General features: G+C 34.9%; 1 protein-coding gene across 2 annotated transcripts; it reads right to left on the bottom strand.

The window, feature by feature from the left end:
- Positions 1-220: 220 nt before the first annotated feature.
- On the bottom strand, positions 221-12674 carry LOC131928803 (transgelin-2). 2 transcript variants are annotated; one of them, XM_059284935.1, is made up of 7 exons: positions 12563-12674; positions 5592-5690; positions 4971-5057; positions 3550-3608; positions 2355-2502; positions 1288-1362; positions 221-728 (listed from the first exon to the last, which is right to left on the bottom strand). In XM_059284935.1, the coding sequence occupies exons 2-7, from the start codon at positions 5652-5654 to the stop codon at positions 663-665; spliced, it is 498 nt and encodes a 165-aa protein (XP_059140918.1). In that variant the 5' UTR covers positions 5655-5690; positions 12563-12674; the 3' UTR covers positions 221-662. The 2 variants fall into 2 exon arrangements, with proteins under 2 accessions (XP_059140918.1, XP_059140917.1); XM_059284934.1 differs by having other exon boundaries at positions 12485-12607.
- Positions 12675-20047: the final 7373 nt, after the last annotated feature.

Below are 20047 nucleotides of genomic sequence, written 5' to 3'. Positions count from 1 at the left end.
ATTCGCGTACCATGTTATTACTAGATAATGTCTTGTAAAAGGTGCAGCTTAAAATTGTGTGGTTAGAATGAGAAATATACCATTTTTCGTTTTTTACGTATATAGAGCAATTTTCCTAAGCTCTATCTAACACAACAAATGAAGTTAAATTAATGTAGTAATAGTTACTCAGTAAAATAGGTAAATTTAAAAAAAAAAGAAAATAAACAACAAACGCAAGTATTTTAATAATGAGTGTTATTGTATAGCAAGATAGGAGACGACAAATGCAATGACAAAAAGAAGAATAGTAAGTACAGAATCTCTTCCGTACATAATTTAACACACGATTTTCATTTCAGAAATACCAGAATTTTAATAGCTTCGATATTTATTTTGCTTTAAAATAAATTACATAAATACATTTTTTTCGGAGCTGACGATAAAATTCACATGCATTTTATCTGTTTATATTACAAATCCATGAATTAAAAAATACGTTCAACGAAATCTCGAGAAATTTGACAAAAAGCATTGCGTATTGAACACGGTCATAAAAATAAAGAATTTCAAGCCGTCTTTAAACCACAAGTGGAGTCGCTGCAGTATTTGCTTAGTTCAATGACCTAGACCTTGTAATGGTGAGTGAGTACATGTGGCTGTCATCATACACACAGAGGGTTCTATTCGTTGTCCAGGTATTTTGTCTGCTCACCTGTGTACGTTGGCTGGAACCCCTTTGAGTTGGCCTAATTGAATTAAACAATTAGAAATCTTAATATTATTTATATTTTTTTAAAAATTTGAGTTTAATATAATTCAGGGGTCTCCAAACTACGGCCCGCGGGCCGGATGTGGCTCGCGATGTCCTCTCATCCGGCCCGCGGAGATCTTTTTGTCCACAGAAAAAAGTTTGTTGGTAATAGCTGAGGAACTTTGCCCAGAAAAATCAAAGACAAGGCTGGAAGGAACTGGCCCCCGAACTGAAATTTGATAGTTAATGCCGCCCTCGGACTGAAAAGTTTGGAGACCCCTAATATAATTGAAAAGAAAATTTTAGATAAAGTAATAAAATATGTATTAAATTTTATAGACCCCTATAATTACTGTATTGAAATACAATATAAATGCATGAAACATCTACATAAACATAATTAGTTTAAATGATACTATGAACTTCAAAAATTGTAATCCTAATATATATATATATATATATATATATATATATATATATATATATATATATATATATATATATATATATATATATATATATATATATAGGGTCTTTAGAACTTGCAAACTTACCAAAAAGCCAAGACTGTGGATGCAGTTGATGACGTTGAGGAAGGGGCCTTTACGACCTTCCCACAAGTCAGTGCTCTGGAGAGATAATATAGAAAAAATATTTAGTAATGATAGGTGGAAGTTTACGGAAGGTTATCTCACAGATACGGACCATAGGAAGAGTAATTGTAAATGTGAATTAAAATGTGGTTATCATTGAATAAAGTTGACGGAGAAGAAGCCGCTGGTAGAGGTGATTCGTGTGTTGATAAGTTTTACACATTTGATGACATTTGTCATGTCATCACATACTGACACTGACAAATTCACTGAACGTATAATGACACAATGACACAAACTTATCTGTACATAGAGACATTGACACCCATGAAATACTGATATTCTCATTGTATTGACACCATGACACACTGACACCATGTCACACTGACACCATGACACACTGACACCGTGACTTACTGACACCATGACACACTGACACCATGACACACTGACACCATGACACAATGACACCATGACACAATGACACACTGACACACTGACACCATGACACTCTAACACCATGACACACTGACACCTTGACACACTGACACCATGACGCACTGACACCGAGGAACACTAACGTAATGACATACTAACACCCTGACACACTGACACACTGACACCATGAAACACTGACACCATGACATAATGACACCATGATGCACTGACGCCGAGGAAAACTAACATAATGACACACTGACACGTTGGTACAATGAAAAATCTACACCATGACAGTAAGAAATAAGGAACTTTTAAAACACTGACATCATCACTGATATTACGACCCGTTGACACACTGACACACTGACACAATGACACCACGACACATTCACATCATGACACCAAGACAAACTGCCACCCCGACACCATGACATACTGACATTATGACATTCCGACACCATGACATACGGACATACTGACATATGAGACACTGACACTTCGACACAATGACACCACGACGCGATGACATACCGACACCATGTTATACTGACATCATGACACCATGACACCCTGCCACCGTCACTCACCTGACACAAGAACTCCTTGCTCAGTCCATACTCGCTACACCCTTTGTTGAACGACTCGATGTTGCCCATGGCAACGAATGGCGACGCCACTTTCTTCTGGAAGCTGACCTTTCCTTTCCCTTCACTTGCAAGAAGTTTATTTACTAGTCTGGAAGTAAGGTTTAAAAATTTGTTCTAAAAGGTTGTTAGAAAAGATGTTTCAAGTTCATTAAATTTATAAGTGGCAAATTTTTCTACAAAAAAAACCATTTCTCTTAATTAATTTAAAAATGCATTCTAAAAGGTTGTTAGAAAAGATGTTTCAAGTTCATTAAATTTATAAATTTATAAGTGGCAAATTTTTCTACAAAAAAACACACTTCTCTTAATTAATTTAAAAATGCATTCTAAAAGTTTGTTAGAAAAGATGTTTCAAGTTCATTAAATTTATAAATGGCAAATTTTTCTACTGAAATAAACACTTGTCTTAATTTATTTATTTTTTGGATATTTTGTTTTAACGTTTCACAAGGCAAGTAAATTTATATTTTGATAAACAATAATGTAAATAGATAAGGAATTTTTTGTTTAACTTAAAAAAGCTTTTATTTTTCCAAAACAATTTTTAAAAAACCGTTGTAGTTATTTGAATTCAATTGGATTGTGAAAGTCACGTGATTAGTGTATGTTCTTACTCACACTTGGCCCACAATGAAAGCAAGCGTTAGTGAGCAAGTTTAGTTTTAGTTAGACAGCCAGCACAATACGGACGGCCGAGAAGACCTGAAAAAATGCAACAACGTGAAACAGAAATTTTGAACAAGCAAAAGCGAAGCTGAAAAATAAAATGCAAGTTTTTAATACATACACTGGTTTTAAATGTCTAGCAAGCTCGACATTCAGGAAAAGTTGCCTTGAAATTTCAATAATATTTTAAGCTCAACCAAAGATTGATTTTTAAAATGTCTTTTAAATGTGCGTTTTGAATGTTTGGTTAAATCCAATAGCAGCTTTTTTAATGGGGTCGACAACAGCGTTATATCCATGCAGATGTTAAGAGCCAAGAGAATTAACAAAGACATTATTGCATGGCAAGTAAAAACAAAATAATAAAAGAAGTATTTTGAACGCGCCGTGAAGCTTCCAATCGCAGCATTGTGAACATGCCGTAAGTAGCGTGAAGCCCATGCAGTAGCTGACTAAACAAAAAACTTACTTGCACAGCATAACACCGTCTCTCAAACACCTGTGCAATTCCTTTTGGGATTGGTTTCCCTGGGGAAACAGGTCAAGGTTCATGTGGAGGGGTTACAAGTTCAAGGTGAAGGATTCAAGGTCGAACATTGTTAATTGAACTAGGGTTATGAATAGCAAAAGGGCTTTTTAGACAGTTCTAGCTACTACACTTTGGTGAGGGATGGGATTGAGTGGGATTAAGTTTTTATAGCAAACAACAACAAAGTTTAGAGAGTGCTTTATTGATCTTCAGGTAGAGTGAGGTTTTTTTTTTTATAGAACAGCTATCTTTAACTTGACATCTTACCCCTGATCATAAAATTATACTTTTTATTTGGGTGTTAAGGGATAAAAAATAACATGCAAAAGATGCAAGTAGTTTGCCTTTATTTCTTTTGTAAGCAATATAATGTTTTTTAAGGCAGACTAGCTATGAGTATAGGGCTGATAAGTATGTCACCAGCCAGTTCTATGGCCCATGCAGGTTTTATTGAGCCATAGAACTGGTTGGTGACCTACTTACCAGTCCTATAGTAATTAACATCGTGATTCGTGTGATTACCTTAATGATCTTAATTGTGTAGTGTGGTTGAGTGGTACTTCGCACGAATGCTAAACCTAAATTCTCGAGTTTGATTCACAAGAACCTCCGTCACCCCCGTCCGCCCCTCCCCCCCCCCTCCCCCCTCCCTCCCACCACACAAACACCCGACAGATCAGGGGCAGCTACCCATCTAGGCGAGAAAAATCTATGCTGGCCTGGTGGAATATTTTAGATGAACAAAAAGTCTGGAAGCAGGCAGGTGCCTTATGCCGGCAGAACATATGGCCCCTAACTTTAAGAAAATAACTACGTTCTAACCGAAGACTTTTGAGGACTGAACATCACACCCGGAACACGATATGAATATGTTATACAGCATTCATAATAAAGTAAAGTTCCCTTTTTTGAACTGGACTGTCCACGGGGCAAATAAAGTAGAGTTTACCCGTTTCTGTGACATCAGCATGTGAAGGGATAGTATGGTCAGCACTACGTTCAGACACCATTACTTTCCATAACCTGCATTAGGTACCCATTAGAGCTGGGTCGACTCAGGGACGTTCTACTGACTTGAACCCGGTTTTGATCTCGAGACTTTTGGGTTAGCAGTCTAGCGTTCTACCTCTAGGCCACGTCGTCCCATTAATGCATAATAACAGATGTAAATACCCCATATTAGATAGGTCAGGTGTATATGGCTCTTGCCCTTTGCTCATCCAGTCTTGTAGATGGTCGGATGGACAGACAGACAGACAGACAGACACACACACACACAGACACACACACAAACACACACGACCCAACGTGGTAACACAACGTACACCCCGCCCCCGCTATGGAGAAGTTCTAGAACTTACGATGGCTTCGTGTTCACCGGCTGTGATGGCGTTGATCCAGACCATGATGGCATTCATTGTTCCAGCCGCTTCCTCCTGGTCATACCTCTGGGGAAACAGGTCAAGGTTCATGTGGAGGGGTTACAAGTTCAAGGTGAAGGATTCAAGGTCGAACATTGTTAATTGAACTAGGATTATTTTGAGCAAAAGGTTTTTTAGACAGTTCTCCTGGTCATACCTCTGTGAATCCGGGGAGGGGGTGGGAGATTTAGTTAAGTTTTCAAATAAATAAATCGTGTTCTATGCGTAAAGTTTTACACATATTTAGAACAATATTTCACACAGTAGTATCTTTTTATCGATTTAATCTCCCAAAATTGTTTGTACTGTTAAATGCATTGTATTACAAAATAACTAATCAGTGTTTTGATGAATCTAAGATAACACTTAAGTGAAAACAAAACAATGTTCAGCAATCTATTACTATCTCTAGAAGATCTAGTTTTCATACAGGCCGACTTATTTTCTTTGCTTACAAAATTTTCATCAGAAAGAATTTAAATCGAGAGGTATCTGTCATTTCTGATTTTCATGTGTACCCGCAATATTCTGAGGAGATAATTCTAATCCACAAATACCCACCATTTCTAATTTCTTTTCGATTTCCGCACCAATGCCAGATTTCTTTGCTCTGTTTTCTGCCATTTTGAATTAATTAAAACTAGCTGGAATGCCAAAAATCTGTGGTAGAAAAAGAACGAAAAAGGTGTGATTATGTATTCTATGTTTAAAATGTCAGCATATTCCATCCATCTAGCTTCTCGTTGTTTTAAATGACAAAGTGTTTTAAATTACAAGGTTTTAGAGAGAGGTAGAGAGAGATAACAAAAATATCATCATCATAAACTATCGATGTTCATGCTCGAGACACATATAGCAGATACAGTAGAGATCATCTGTTTCAATGAACTCCAAATACAGGGTCCTCATTAGTCACAACAGCCATTGTTACCATAACATGAGTCAGGTACCCATCAGAGCTGGGTGAACACAGGGATGTCCCTCTAGCCCGGGACGTAACTTGTCCCCCTCCGTAAACAAATCGCTAATATTTAGATTTTAATTTTCTAAATGTCAAAGTAAACACCTTTTACAACGTATTAAAGGTAATGCTGATTTTATGTGTTGGAAAATGTAACTAGATTTCCTTATGATTTTTTGTTTTTAATTGTGGAGAAGAAACAAAATAAAATATATCCACCTTCCTTCAACCTTGCCTCTGCCTCTCCCTCCCCCCTCCCCCCACCCACCACTCCTTTTACATTTACCAAACGGTCCCAGCTCCCGCCCCCATTTCGCACACCTTCACCCCCTCACCCCCCCCCCCACCATCCTATCACATAGCCTTCACCTCGCCAACACCTGTCTAGTTGAGCACTCTTTGCCGCTCTAACTCTAATCCTTGCCGCTATTTATAACCTGAACTATGTTCAGGGGAAGTAGCTAGGCTAGGAACAGGTAACTACCAAGAAATGTAAACACAAATATGTGTCTCATGTTGCACAGTTACATGACTTGGGTACGTCGAACTATTGTGTTTTACACAACATTCTGGTTTAGCGTTATATATATATATATATATATATATATATATATATATATATATATATATATATATATATATATATATATATATATATATATATATGGAAAAGTGTTAGGGTCAAAGTAGCTATTCTACTGGTTAAAAAATATCTATTATACATTGGGCTTTACATATACTTATAATTTGTATTATATTGATATTTCACAAATATGATATTTAAAACATTTACTATGATTGTAAGGTAAATTCTTGTTTAATTTTTTTTTCGTAAAATGGTTATTCTATAATATTTTTGGGTACGCACTTTCCAATTCAGTTTAAAAGCCGTTATATTTTTTTAGATAACATGAGTTCAAAAGACATTTGTTTATAAGAAATATTGCCTATACTACATAATATTTGAGTTTTCAATAATACTTTTTTTAACTATATTTTAAAAATAATTTTTGAGCTAGAATATTTGGGAAGTTTAGCGTCGGATGTAGGGCCTATATCTTTTGCCTCATTAGAATTAGCGATTCATGAGGTAGATAAAGTAGAGTTCAAATGTTTCCTTACCTCGACATACGAAGAGATTTATTTGGTCAGCGCCATGCAAAAGTGCTAAATGGTGATAGTTAGTTTGTGTTAAATTACAATCATGGTTTGTGCTTACAAATTACAATCATGATTTGTGTTTACAAATGACAATCATGATTTGTGTTTAAAAACTACAATCATAAATTTTGCTTACAAATTACAATCATAATTTGTGCTTACAAATGACAATCATGATTTGTGTTTACAAATTACAATCATGATTTGTGTTTACAAATTACAATCATGATTTGTGTTTACAAATGACAATCATGATTTGTGTTTACAAATGACAATCATGATTTGTGTTTACAAATTACAATCATGATTTGTGTTTACAAATTACAATCTTGATTTGTGCTTACAAATTACAATCATGATTTGTGTTTACAAATGGCAATCTTGATTTGTGCTTACAAATTACAATCATGATTTGTGTTTACAAATGACAATCATGATTTGTGCTTAAAATTTACAATCATGATTTGTGTTTACAAATGACAATCATGATTTGTATTTACAAATTACAATCATGATTTGTGTTTACAAATGACAATCATGATTTGTGCTTAAAATTTACAATCATGATTTGTGTTTACAAATGACAATCATGATTTGTGCTTACAAATTACAATCATGATTTGTGTTTACAAATTACAAAATCATGATTTTCGATCGTGAGTACATGATGCGTGAGTGCCAAGTACATAGGCAATGTCGTGATGAGTACGTTTGCGGTAGCTTACTCATGATCTCAATGTTGTTTTGCACTCTACGTAATGCACGGGCGTGTGTGTTAGGTACCGGCATCTCGAGCGAGTTTGTCTGGAGCATCAGGTAAAAGTTTACCTGAGGCCTGACTCACTGGGATTCTTGAGAAAAACTTTATTGCCAGATTGTTGGCTTGTTATTGGAGGCTGTGGCAGGGCGAACGATGGGGGTGGAGTTAGGTTAAAGAGTAAAAGATGTGTTTGAATTAAGGTCTAATTAGCTGTGTAGATTCAAACCTGGGCTATTTTTGTAGTATAAAATTGTAGTAAGAACTTATGCTAATTTTAACACATACATTTTTCCCCTCAGACATGTAATTTACAGCGTCAGTTTGCATTGAATTTTTGCTTTAGTAATAGTTTTCATCAACGGCTTGTAAGCACTGATACAAATTTTCAATAGAAGTACTTCTTTCTTACATGTAGCCCACTTTCATTCATTCAAGATGGTTTACTTATACATAGATCTAAATGTCGATCTAATATTTACAATTTAGTTTAACAGATTGATATTAACTTTTTTTCTTTCTAAAAGGACTCAATGTATTTTTTTACTAACAAATATTTGCGTTATTAAAATAGACAATGTCATAGTTTTTTTCATGACGCTAGTAACAGTTATTTAAATTTCTCAAATCAATTTTAGTAAAGAAAATTATCCTCAACACGCTGTTTCGTCAAAAATGTATGCCACAATGCAATAATAATTTTTTAATGTTTTTATTTATTGCTGTACAGACTCAGTCTGACTTGTATTGTTTTAAAAAAAACTCAGATTTTAATTTTAGCAAAATAATAACATTTAAAAAATGTTTTGCGTTTTTTTAATATCTTTACATAAGACATGATTTACCTCCCCTGTTTCACTAGTCAAGTAAAGTTATTTCCCATAACTCTGAAAGCCTCTAAACTTTCATTTTCAACCAAAGTTTACCTCGTAGTTTCTCTTCACCGTGAAACACACCTGTCTGTGTCTAGCACCATCACAGGGCCCAGACCCTCCTGGTCTATTTCTGTCCCTACCTGTGCTGACCATGAGTCATTCCGTTTCTCACCTGGTTCGCATTCTACCTACTCAGCTTTAAAATTCCAGCCCCGTCTTGTATTTATTCCTACCTGCAGGAACTTTGCGTTGTTTACTGGGGGCTGGGTGGGGGGGAGGGGGGGAGGGTACAGCTAACTTGAACACAGAGATTAAAATCTCTTTGCTTCTGTATCCTGTTGGCTAGCGTGTCATGGCGTGCTAAGATCTTAGATCCACACACTCACACACAACAAATAACCCTAACGCTCTTCCTAATACTTGAAAAAACTGACCCCTTGTATAGTTCGATCCAAAAAATTAAAAGAAAATTCTTAAGCTCATAGCGACAAATTTTCACAAAAATTTGTCCAAATTATAGATATTAACTCCGTGTATTACAAAATGTGACACTGTTTAGCTCTTAAGTTAAAAAATTACAAAAATATGTCCTATATTAAGCTCTTATATTAAAACGTCATAATAAACTGGCCCACTGTTAGCTCCTAGATTCTCGAGATGTAACCTATGTATACATACACACACCGCCATACATACACCGCCATACATACACTGCCATAAGATTAGATTACTATTAAAACATATTACAATAACGACTATTACATAATACTTTTCCTACAGAATTTGGAACAGGAAAAATTTCCCACATTGATCAAATCTATCCCACACCGTACACTTGTTAAAGTTTGCTTGTAAGTGAATTTAGTCAACGCAGTACAGTGCAGCTAATGCTAAGTTAACATCAGCAAAACAATGTGCCGAAATATCGGTATGACGAAATGTCTTTAAAATTCCCTAATTTGAGCTGATCACTGAATACTTGTTCAGTAAACATAATGTTGTTGAAATACGTGTTTAGTAAACATAATGTTGTTGAAATACGTGTTTTGTAAACATAATGTTGTTGAAATACGTGTTTAGTAAACATAAGGTGATGGGAATACTTGTTCAGTAAACATAATGTTGTTGAAATACGTGTTTTGTAAACATAATATGATTAAAATACACTAAACATAATGTTGTTGGAATATTTTCGCCCCTGAAAAGTTAGGGGGACGCGATACTGTCGATCATGGAACTGCTTGCAAATGCAAGTGTACAACGTGTAAGAAAGAAAGACGAGATACGAAAAGTAAATATATAAAAAAGAAATGAAATGAAATGAAGGTAAACGATATAAAAGGAAAGAAGAAAAAGAACCAAAAAAGAAAATGTAGATACTTCCCAATCTCGATGTTCAGGCTGGTTTCGAACCCATAACACTAACTACTTGAAGATTATGATCGTTTGTCATCAGGGTTAGATGGATAGCTAATGTCATAATCGATAACTGTCAAGGGATGTCACCGACATCAGAAGCTTACGGTCAAGATTTAATATCCGTGGTTACATATGTTATTGTTTAATGAAATTAGCTTTCTGTAAAATTGCTATACAGTGCTATGGAGTTCTAGTTATTGAGTTATCGTCTTAATATTGGGTTTTCAGATCCAACTATCTTTATCATCAGTGGCGTAGGCAGGGGGGGTTAGGGGGGTCATAACCCCCCCCCCCATAGACCCCTCGGTATATATAAAAAGTATGAAGGGGGGTGCAAATCAAAAGTTTGAGGGTGTGTGCAAATCGAAAGTTTGAGGGGGGGGGGTGCAAATCCAAAGTTTGAGGGGGGGGTGCAAATCGAAATTTTGGGGGGGGGGGGGGTGCAAATCGAAAAATTGGAACCCCCCCCCCCTTGATACTATCCTGGCTACGCCACTGTTTATCATACAGATTTGTCAGATCCAACTATCTTCATTATACAGACCCAACTATCTTATACGACATAAGTTTTAACAATTTCAAACGGCAGTTTAATTTAGAGCTTAGTTGCTGATGGGGTTTAGATTAAAAGATGGCTATACAATTGTAATGTAATGTAGATAATACAGGGAATTCGTGGTACGTGAATTTCCGGCAAAAGTGCCGGCTAAGGAGATTAAAAGTTGGACGCTTGCCGGAAATCATCTGTCTTAGCGTTGATTACATGCGTGTTTTGCTATCTAGTGTGGGTGTGTTTATATTGTGTGTACTTATACATACTAGCATGTGTGTGTGTGTGTTCGTGTTGAACTCATTCCAGAACTCTTACCAAGACACTAATTAAAAGCAGGCACCCCGTGAAACATCAGACTCGCGAGTCTTGGCACTGCTCTTCTAATTATTTATCCACGCAGGAAACGGAGGGGACGTTTTGCAAGCAAATCACAAAATCGAGTTTTTAACAAGTTTTAACAAGTTTCTTGTTTATTTTAAATTGTATCGGAAAAAACAGCTCGAGACAAAATACAGACTAGTAAATGTTGGAGGAAAAAAGCTCAATTCTAAATAGAAACAAATAAATCTTGGTATAGTAATCAGTGTTTCTTCCAGACTTTTTTCTCCGGTGGGGGGGAGGGGCTTGAAATTTTCGGGGGGCCGGACTAAAATTTCCCGGGGGGGGGGGGGGGCGGGCGGGCACTGTTAAAAGTATATATTTTCTATATAAATTCCATTTCTTTCGGGCGGGGGGTGGGACGGTAGACTTTCTACGGGGTTGGGGAGGGGGGGGTCCGCCTAGAAAAGATGCCTGGAAGAAACTATGAGAGTATTGTTGTATTATATTTTTTCAAAGAAAGATAGATCACATGATCTGCTAGAACTAAATGTTCTCTGGTGCGGTGCAGCTTAAATCATCTCACATTGTATCAACTAAGCCACAGCAGTTAAATACGCTGCGATTTTTAGTTATCTTAAAATAACAGAGGTTCTCAAAAAGATATATCGCTTACAAAATTTTGTTGTTATTGATTAGGATGTTGCATTTTCGTAGTCTTGATGTAGAAACGCTAGTTAGTTGTTTTTTTTTTCAAAAATATTAATGCTATATGTTAATGTTGGTAAGTAAAGGATAACATATGAACAGTATATTTTGTATGGTATGGCTCATAATCAGGTGAGTAGACAGGATTTTGTCAAGGATGTATGATACACAACACACACATATGTTATCGCGAATATCATAATACACATTGTTAACATATAAATCATCACACACACACTCACACACACACATATCTTTAACACTCACCGTTTGCTATGTTTCAGTGGCCGTACCTTTTAGTATTAGGACGATAACTAAATTCTATCGCACATTTTAATAGGGCATATATAGGCATTATATACTTACAAAATGTACACTTCAAACTCATTTCTTTTTTAATTCCATATATTTTTAAATAAACTCTATTAATACTAACACTATAATGCAGGTATTCTGAAATGTATCCTATTCTTTACTAGTACTTACGATTTTAAATAGATACTATACAAAAATTATTATAATATTTTAAATGATATCTACCCTAACATAATTGTACATCCAAAATATTTAAAATTTATAAAAGATTTTCACCGTAACTAAATTACAGTTAATCTAAAACTGTAAATACTCGAAAAGATATCATAAGCACGTATAAAATGTGTAGGTGCTTAAAAAAATATTTAATATGTAATAAGTACTCACATAACTAAGTCGACACCGGTTTAGTAAGATCTTTAATCCTGAGCTATGCTAGAAAAAAAAAGCTGAGCTAGAACCTACCTGTGGTGAGTTTATATCTCGTCTGGTGTGCAGGGAGGAAGGAGAGTGAGGATCGGAGTTGTTGTCTTATCGGTAAGGCATCCAGGTGATGGGTGGGTGTGTGGGCGGGGAGTGGGGGGGAGCACAGGTTCCCACCGTCAGGTAGCACCAGTCTGCATGGTGCCGTCAGGTAGAGAGAATGTTTAGCTGGGGGGGGGGGGGGGGGGGCGCAACTGGTTGAAAAGTTTTCCTTAATTTCAGGAGTTTAAAATAGCTAAATAAAATAGGTTGCTCGTAAATATTTTAAAATCGCAGCAAATTTTAAACTGTTCTTGATATCTGGTGTTTAAGAAATAACACAAGCGACATGTGGCGCTTCAGCTACAACTTCAGCCTATTTTTTTTTCAGAATTCGCCACCATTTTCTTTGTCCACCGTAAAATAATATCCAAATCAGCAGTTGTTTTGACTTGGAGATATCTCTCCAAGAAGGGGGTCCGAACTAGGGACTTTCCAAATTAGCAACATTATGTTATCCCGCCCGACCACGTTGTTCCCTAATTAGTTTAAATTATGATAAAATTACTAAACTTATATGTAAGTATGATGAAATCGTAACAGAATCCTCGCAACATATTACTTTGGATAACTTTGAACAAAATTATTGGTGTTGAAATACATACAAATATACAAACATACGAAGTTAAATAAGTTATAATAGACATGATATAAGTATGATTTTTATCGACTACTCTGACCCAAAATGTACCCTCGAGTTACAACCCTTTAGGGTTATGTTGGAGGATAGGGTTAGGTTTTTGTTTGAAGGTTGCGTTTAGATTTGAGATATGTGTAGGGGGGGGGGCTGTAACAGGAAGATATAATTTCCTGGAATTAGATCTACAACCAGACACTTAATCCTTAGCCACGCAGCTGGTAACGTGATACAAAAGCCAAATGGCTCTTTGGGAGTGATCTCTGGTCTGGCTTCAAGCGATAGTCACACGTTGTCATTTAAATGACTACACAAAACGCCACCCTACTCGTAAAGTAAACAGCCATATTTTAACCTCATTTTTTTTTCTTAACAGTATTGTTTTCGAAAAAAAAAATTAAACTTCGTACTACATCTTGAAACTATATTCAGTCTATAGTGCAGTGTCACCGAGTTCTGAATACCCCCATCCCGACTACACACACGCACACGCACACACACACACACACACACACACACACAATCTTCGTATGGACAACCCCGACTTATCTGTTTTTATTACAATTTTTTAAAAAACTTTTTCCAAATATCTTAGTCTTAGCTTTATGGATACAACGCAAGAGCAGTAGGGCACCTCAAAACGGAATATTTCCTATGCAATTTTTAAACATTTTTTAACATTCCAAACTTATGTAAAAATTACAACTTATTAGTAGATCTATAAAGCCATAACACTATTCTAAAATGTGTGTTGTTGGATGGGGGTTGTCCATAAATTATTTACACTTTGAAGAAGAAATCACGGTTTTCAAAATCATATATAGGCGAAATAGTGTAAGAGTCTAACATTTTGTGACGTTTTCTGGCAATATTTGTGACGTTTGTGACGTTTTGTGACGTTTGGTGACGATGAGAATGTAGCTAAAACAAGGTGTGGATTACTAAAAAACAGGAAGACATAGGTAGACAAACTATTTCAATTTCAAATCAAACCCATGCAACGAGGCATGGATATTGAATGCAGAAAAAAAAATGGGGTTTCAGACTTTTAGGTACCAAACGTTTCTACCCCTGGCATTCCAGAAATAGTCTCACATCGTGCTAATGAGACTTAAATTGTTCAACTCACGGATATTTCTAGAGCTAGTCAAACGCAAAGGTAAATCTTTTTTTTAAAAAGAAAGTAATAAAGTGCAAGGGAAGGAAAACACAGGAACAACAACTCATGCAGCCCTCTCTCGCCAGAGTTACCCCGCGTGTGTGCTCAGCCCACGGTTCAGGGCGAGTTTTCCTTTTATGGCTCTGGCATAAGGCAGTGTTGGGGGAAGATGGAGAGAGTGATGGAGGGGGAGGTGTGGTGGGGGGGGGGGAGTTATTTTGATGGGTCATGGGTCTTTTTCCTTTTCTCTTTAATAAAACTGGCGTTTGAAAGTAAATTCAGCATTATTTTAACATGCGTATTAATTTTAGGTAAATAATGTTTTAAGGGCGGTTCAAAACAAAGCAGACTGAATCATTTCTAGTGATTAAATAATTATATATATATATATATATATATATATATATATATATATATATATATATATATAAATATATATATATGTGTGTGTGTGTGTGTGTGTGTATAAAGTTATATATGTATGTATATATATATATATATATATATATATATATATATATATATATATATATATATATATATATATATATATATATATATATATATATATATATATATATATATATATATATATATACAAAATTTATGGGTATGTGGGTGTGATATGTTCGTGTGTATGTATATGCGGTGTAGATTGTGTGTGTTTGAGTATGTGTGTTTATGATCAGGTGGTTGTTTTGGTGTGTGTGTATGTGTGCTTGCGAGCTTGCATGTATGTGTGTGTACCTGTAACTAAATCCCGTCAGTTAATATGAAACAGGTGTTTCCGGCTTTTTTATAGAAGAAATAGTCCCACAGTAAACCATTGTCTAGCGTTTGAAAATGTGTGTGGTATTAAGGTTTAACTTAGGCTTTAAACAAATATTTTTGTAAATAGTATCATGTTGTTGTTGTTTTTTTGTTTTTTTTTGTGTTTATATCGATGATAACGTTAGACTATGAATAAATAAGGTTGAATATTGCTCTTGTAGTTGAGGATGTATCTATTTAAGAAGCTTTCGGAGCTGGCGGTACTTCGAGGTAAGTGAAGTAGAGTCCACCTGTTTCTGTGACCTCATCATATGAAAGGACAGTGTGGTCAGTACTATGCCCAGCTGGCTTTACCTTCCCTAAGGGAAGTCAGGTACCCATCAGAGTTGGGTGGACTCAGAGACCTAGCCAGGTACACGAACTCTAGACTTCCGTGTTATAGACGGGCTTTAACAACGCCGTTTGTTTTTCTACATAATGTTGCTACACATCTTGATATTGTTGATAATCTTGATATTGTTGATATTGTTCTTGTAATGCTGGAGATATCATCATGATGTTGTTGTCAATGTTGATATTGTTATTGTTGATATTTTTATAGTTGATAGTGTTGTTGTTGATAGTGTTGTTGTTGATAATATTGTTTTTTGATAGTGATGTTGTTGATAGTGATGTTGTTGATAGTGTTGTTGTTGATAGTGATGTTGTTGATAGTGATGTTGTTGATAGTGTTGTTGTTGATAGTGATGTTGTTGATAGTGATGTTGTTGATAATATTGTTTTTTGATAGTGATGTTGTTGATAGTGATGTTGTTGATAGTGTTGTTGTTGATAGTGATGTTGTTGATAGTGATGTTGTTGATAGTGTTGTTGTTGATAGTGATGTTGTTGATAGTGATGTTGTTGATAGTGTTGTTGTTGATAGTGTTGTTGTTGATAGTGATGTTGTTGATAGTGATGTTGTTGATAGTGTTGTTGTTGATAGTGTTATTGTTGATAGTGTTGTTGTTGATAGTGTTATTGTTGATAGTGTTGTTGTTGATAGTGATGTTGTTGATAGTGATGTTGTTGATAGTGACGTTGTTGATAGTGTTGTTTATGTTACTAGCCCAACTGCCTTCCGTCTGTGTTGTAGTTCCAAGCAAATCAAAACTACTTCTGTTGTGTAGGGGTAAATGGAATTTGCCTTCTAGGCGAATCCTGAAACCGTTTGTTTACATGTATCCGACCTGGTTTGATCTGTTTACCCCTTGCTTCAAGCTGTTGGGTCGTAACATCCATAAAACGCCCCGACGCCGAACTTTGACTCAAGATTAAATTAAAAAGAAAGATGGTTTTCATTTTATGCAGGTATGGGGTGCTTATGGTGTTGATTTTGTACAAGTTGCATCCTGATGCGGTTAGAAGGGGATTGGCGTTATCTTAGACTCGTGAAAACAGAGAAAAAATATTTGAAAAATATATCCCAATTAAAATTTAAAATATATATTGCTCATTGAAAATGTTTATGTTATTTATTTTATTTGTTATGTTGTTTCTCCATGCATCTTATATGTAGTTAATATGTAGTAAATGAGGAGTGAACTGTGTATCTTGAGTGGGACATGATGGCCTAACACTCAACCCAAGCCCAGATATATAGAACCATATGTTAATGTTTCTACCCACCCTCTCTCTCTCACTCACACACATACACATAATATATATATATATATATATATGTGTGTGTGTGTATGTGTGTGAATTATGTGTATGTGTGTGAGTGAGAGAGAGAGGGTGGGTAGAAACATTAACATATGGTTCTATATATCTGGGCTTGGGTTGAGTGTTAGGCCATCATGTCCCACTCAAGATACACAGTTCACTCCTCATTTACTACATATTAACATACATATTATATATATATATATATATATATATATATATATATATATATATATATATATATATATATATATATATATATATATATATATGTATGTATATATATACCATGTTAGATCCATTTATGTCGTACTTTTAATACCGCTATTTGATAGAACATATAGGCATCAGAAAAAATATTATCTAAACTTTCTTCACTTGTTCGGTTGTGCTAAAATTATTTATTGAATTCTGACCACTACGCACACAAAAAAAAGGACATGTTAATTATTGATCGATTAACGAATGAACCGAACTTCCTAAACGAGCCAATTTATAGTAACAGAACCAACAGTACTTTCATGTTATTTTATAAAATTCTTATTAAAAAACGTCGTCATCAACAAGTCCGGATTAGCAGTTATGATCAAATTAGAATAGTCGACATAGGCCTGAGTCACAGCTGATTATTAATCACGACATTGATCCAAATATAAAATCAATACACTGATTGTACAACCATGACGACAATTTGGAAAGACTGTAAGAAAAAGTATTTATAATAATGACAACCCGCCTGCAAATGTTAACAAAATAAAGCTTCTAATTAACTAACTAAATGTCATCCACTTATCTGTAAATTTGAATACAAAAAAATAACCAATTTGCTTTATTAACATTTAAATACGTTCTATATTTTAAGAAAGTAAGTTTTTACTTTATTATTAACATGTCTAATACATTCTATTTTAAATTTCCAAAAAAAAAAAAAAAACAATTTTAAAAAATTAAGGGAGATAACTATTAAAATATGAAAGGGAATAGTTAAGGGAAGTAACGCATAAAGACTAGACAGATTATAAGTGTGAAGCAATGTTTTTCTGTTTACTCTGATTGAGAACAGTTAAGTAGAATGTTGTCTTTGCAAGCTGGAGATTATTTACAAATTTTAACTTTTTAAATATTTCAGTCCCGCACTTTTATTAAAGGAAAATAATTCCGTTTGGTTAGTCTGGCGTGGTATTTTGACTTCTAATAAATAGAGTAATGTTGTTTGCAAAATATAGTTCTTCTGGGTAAGTTGTTGGTGTCCAAATCATGCCTGTGGTTTGTCTGTAGTGTGTATATTTAGAAAGTAAGTTCTAAATTGATTAATCAAAAACATGTTTGTTGGAATATGGCTAATGTTTAGATTTCTTCAACGTGTCCTATGAATTAATTTTGGATATCAGAAATAAACATATAATATATAATATAATTTGAGGGAAATTGTTCTTAGTTTCAGATCAACTCTGTATGTATGAACAGGAGACGAGGGTAGACCATGTATACACGGGAGTAATTTTAAAACTTTTCATGTAAGGCTACTCATAGATATATGATTTGTGTTATTATTTAATATATATATATATATATATATATATATATATATATATATATATATATATATATATATATATATTATGACTTAAAGACTGCTTAAGCCAGAAGTCATAGTGAAATTAAAGACGGCTAAGCACACTATCCCTTCATATGCCGTGGTCCCTGAAACAAGTTAACTCTACTTCACCTGCCCCCATGAAAATTAAGATCAGAGTATCTTCCAGGCATCTCTTCGGGGGAATGGGGGGGGGCTCCATCCCCTTCCCCTTAAAGAAAGTCTACCGCCCCCCCCCCCTGAGGGAAATGAAATTATATAGAAAATATATACTTTTAACAGCCCCCCTCCCCGGAAATTTTAGTCCTCCCACCATCCCTCCCGAAAGTTTCAAATGCCCCCCCCCCCCCTCCCGGAGAAAAAAAGTCTGGGAGAAACACTGATTAAGGTTAGAAAGAGTACCTCAATTTTTTTGAGCTGATCCGCGTTGTCACCATTTTAGGCCTACTCTTCTGTGGGTGTTTGGTAGAGATTTTATAAACCTGGAATTGTTCTTACAATCCAGTTGCCATTAATTTTTTCTAAATTCAAGTACGCGTTAAAAATTGTGTTAGTTATTAGTTGACGCTGGTAGCTTAAATATGTGGGTACTTTAAAGTTTGAATATTTTGACAATATTTTGTAAGGGAGAGAACTGTGGACAAAGAGCTAAGAAATAAAATCTGCACCGATTTGTCGTTCTTGAACTGTCTGAAAGAGAGGACAGCTAAGAAAATATTGTTTTTCCACTTAGAATTTTATTTCAATAAAACAATAAAACCAGTATAAAAATCTGCTTAATGATAAGCTTCTATCTAATTATCTAAAATTAAGAAAAGAAAACATGAACTGATTTAGCCAAATGTAAAATATAAACTGGAAACATGTTTATTTGTTTTCTAATCAAAATTTCAAGGGGCATTATGTCGCTTATTTTCTTTGAGACAAATTACTTAATCTTGCTTGAAGGGTATCAGCTGTTTTATTTTAATTCAATATAGATGATTACACTAAAACGTTTAAAATTATGCGTTTATAAGTAAAAATAGATACATGAAATACTATTTTAACTGAGAGAGGAATGGCGTAACGTTCTTCTATGTTTGAAAAAATCTGTGACATTAGGGGTTGGGGTTGGGGAATAAAATCGATTTGCGTGACATCTTTTAAGGACGATCCAAACTTGCCAGATAATGTTAATGTTGATAAAAACTATATGTATAATTGAAACGCTAAATACAAAGTACGCAAATGCTATCTTTATAAAATCCCATAAGTTCTGCAATAATTTAGACGCAAGTAAATGTTTCATAATTATTTTTTTTTTAAATCAGCACATTGGTAGAATTTCAAATAATAGTATCTTAATTCGATTTATTGTTTTTGTTACAATTTAAGGCCTATACTGTAAGTGTCTCGTGGCTTAAAATGTAGGCATGTGCACTAAGAGTTGAAGTGGGAAAATGCCCAATGAAAATTTTGATCTTGGGGGTGTAGTGCCAATTTAAAATTTCCCTTGAATCTTTTTCCTTCAACAATGCAGTCCGCACCATCTGTAGTTCATGTAACACATACCATGGG

This window comes from Physella acuta, unplaced genomic scaffold (assembly GCF_028476545.2).
Source record: "Physella acuta isolate Inbredline_101_S28 unplaced genomic scaffold, ASM2847654v3 ptg001550l, whole genome shotgun sequence".
NCBI lineage: Eukaryota > Metazoa > Mollusca > Gastropoda > Physidae > Physella > Physella acuta.
This window is presented reverse-complemented; position numbering and strand designations above follow the sequence as displayed.

Excerpts from the sequence above, each read along its gene's own strand:
- LOC131928803 (XM_059284935.1), bottom strand. The coding sequence starts at position 5,654 with ATGGCAGAAAACAGAGCAAAGAAATCTGGCATTGGTGCGGAAATCGAA. Across the intron at positions 5,058-5,591 it reads TCGAAAAGAAATTAGAAATG|AGGTATGACCAGGAGGAAGC; the intron begins GTGGGTATTTGT and ends CTGTTTCCCCAG. Across the intron at positions 729-1,287 it reads TCCACAGTCTTGGCTTTTTG|GCCAACTCAAAGGGGTTCCA; the intron begins GTAAGTTTGCAA and ends TAATTCAATTAG.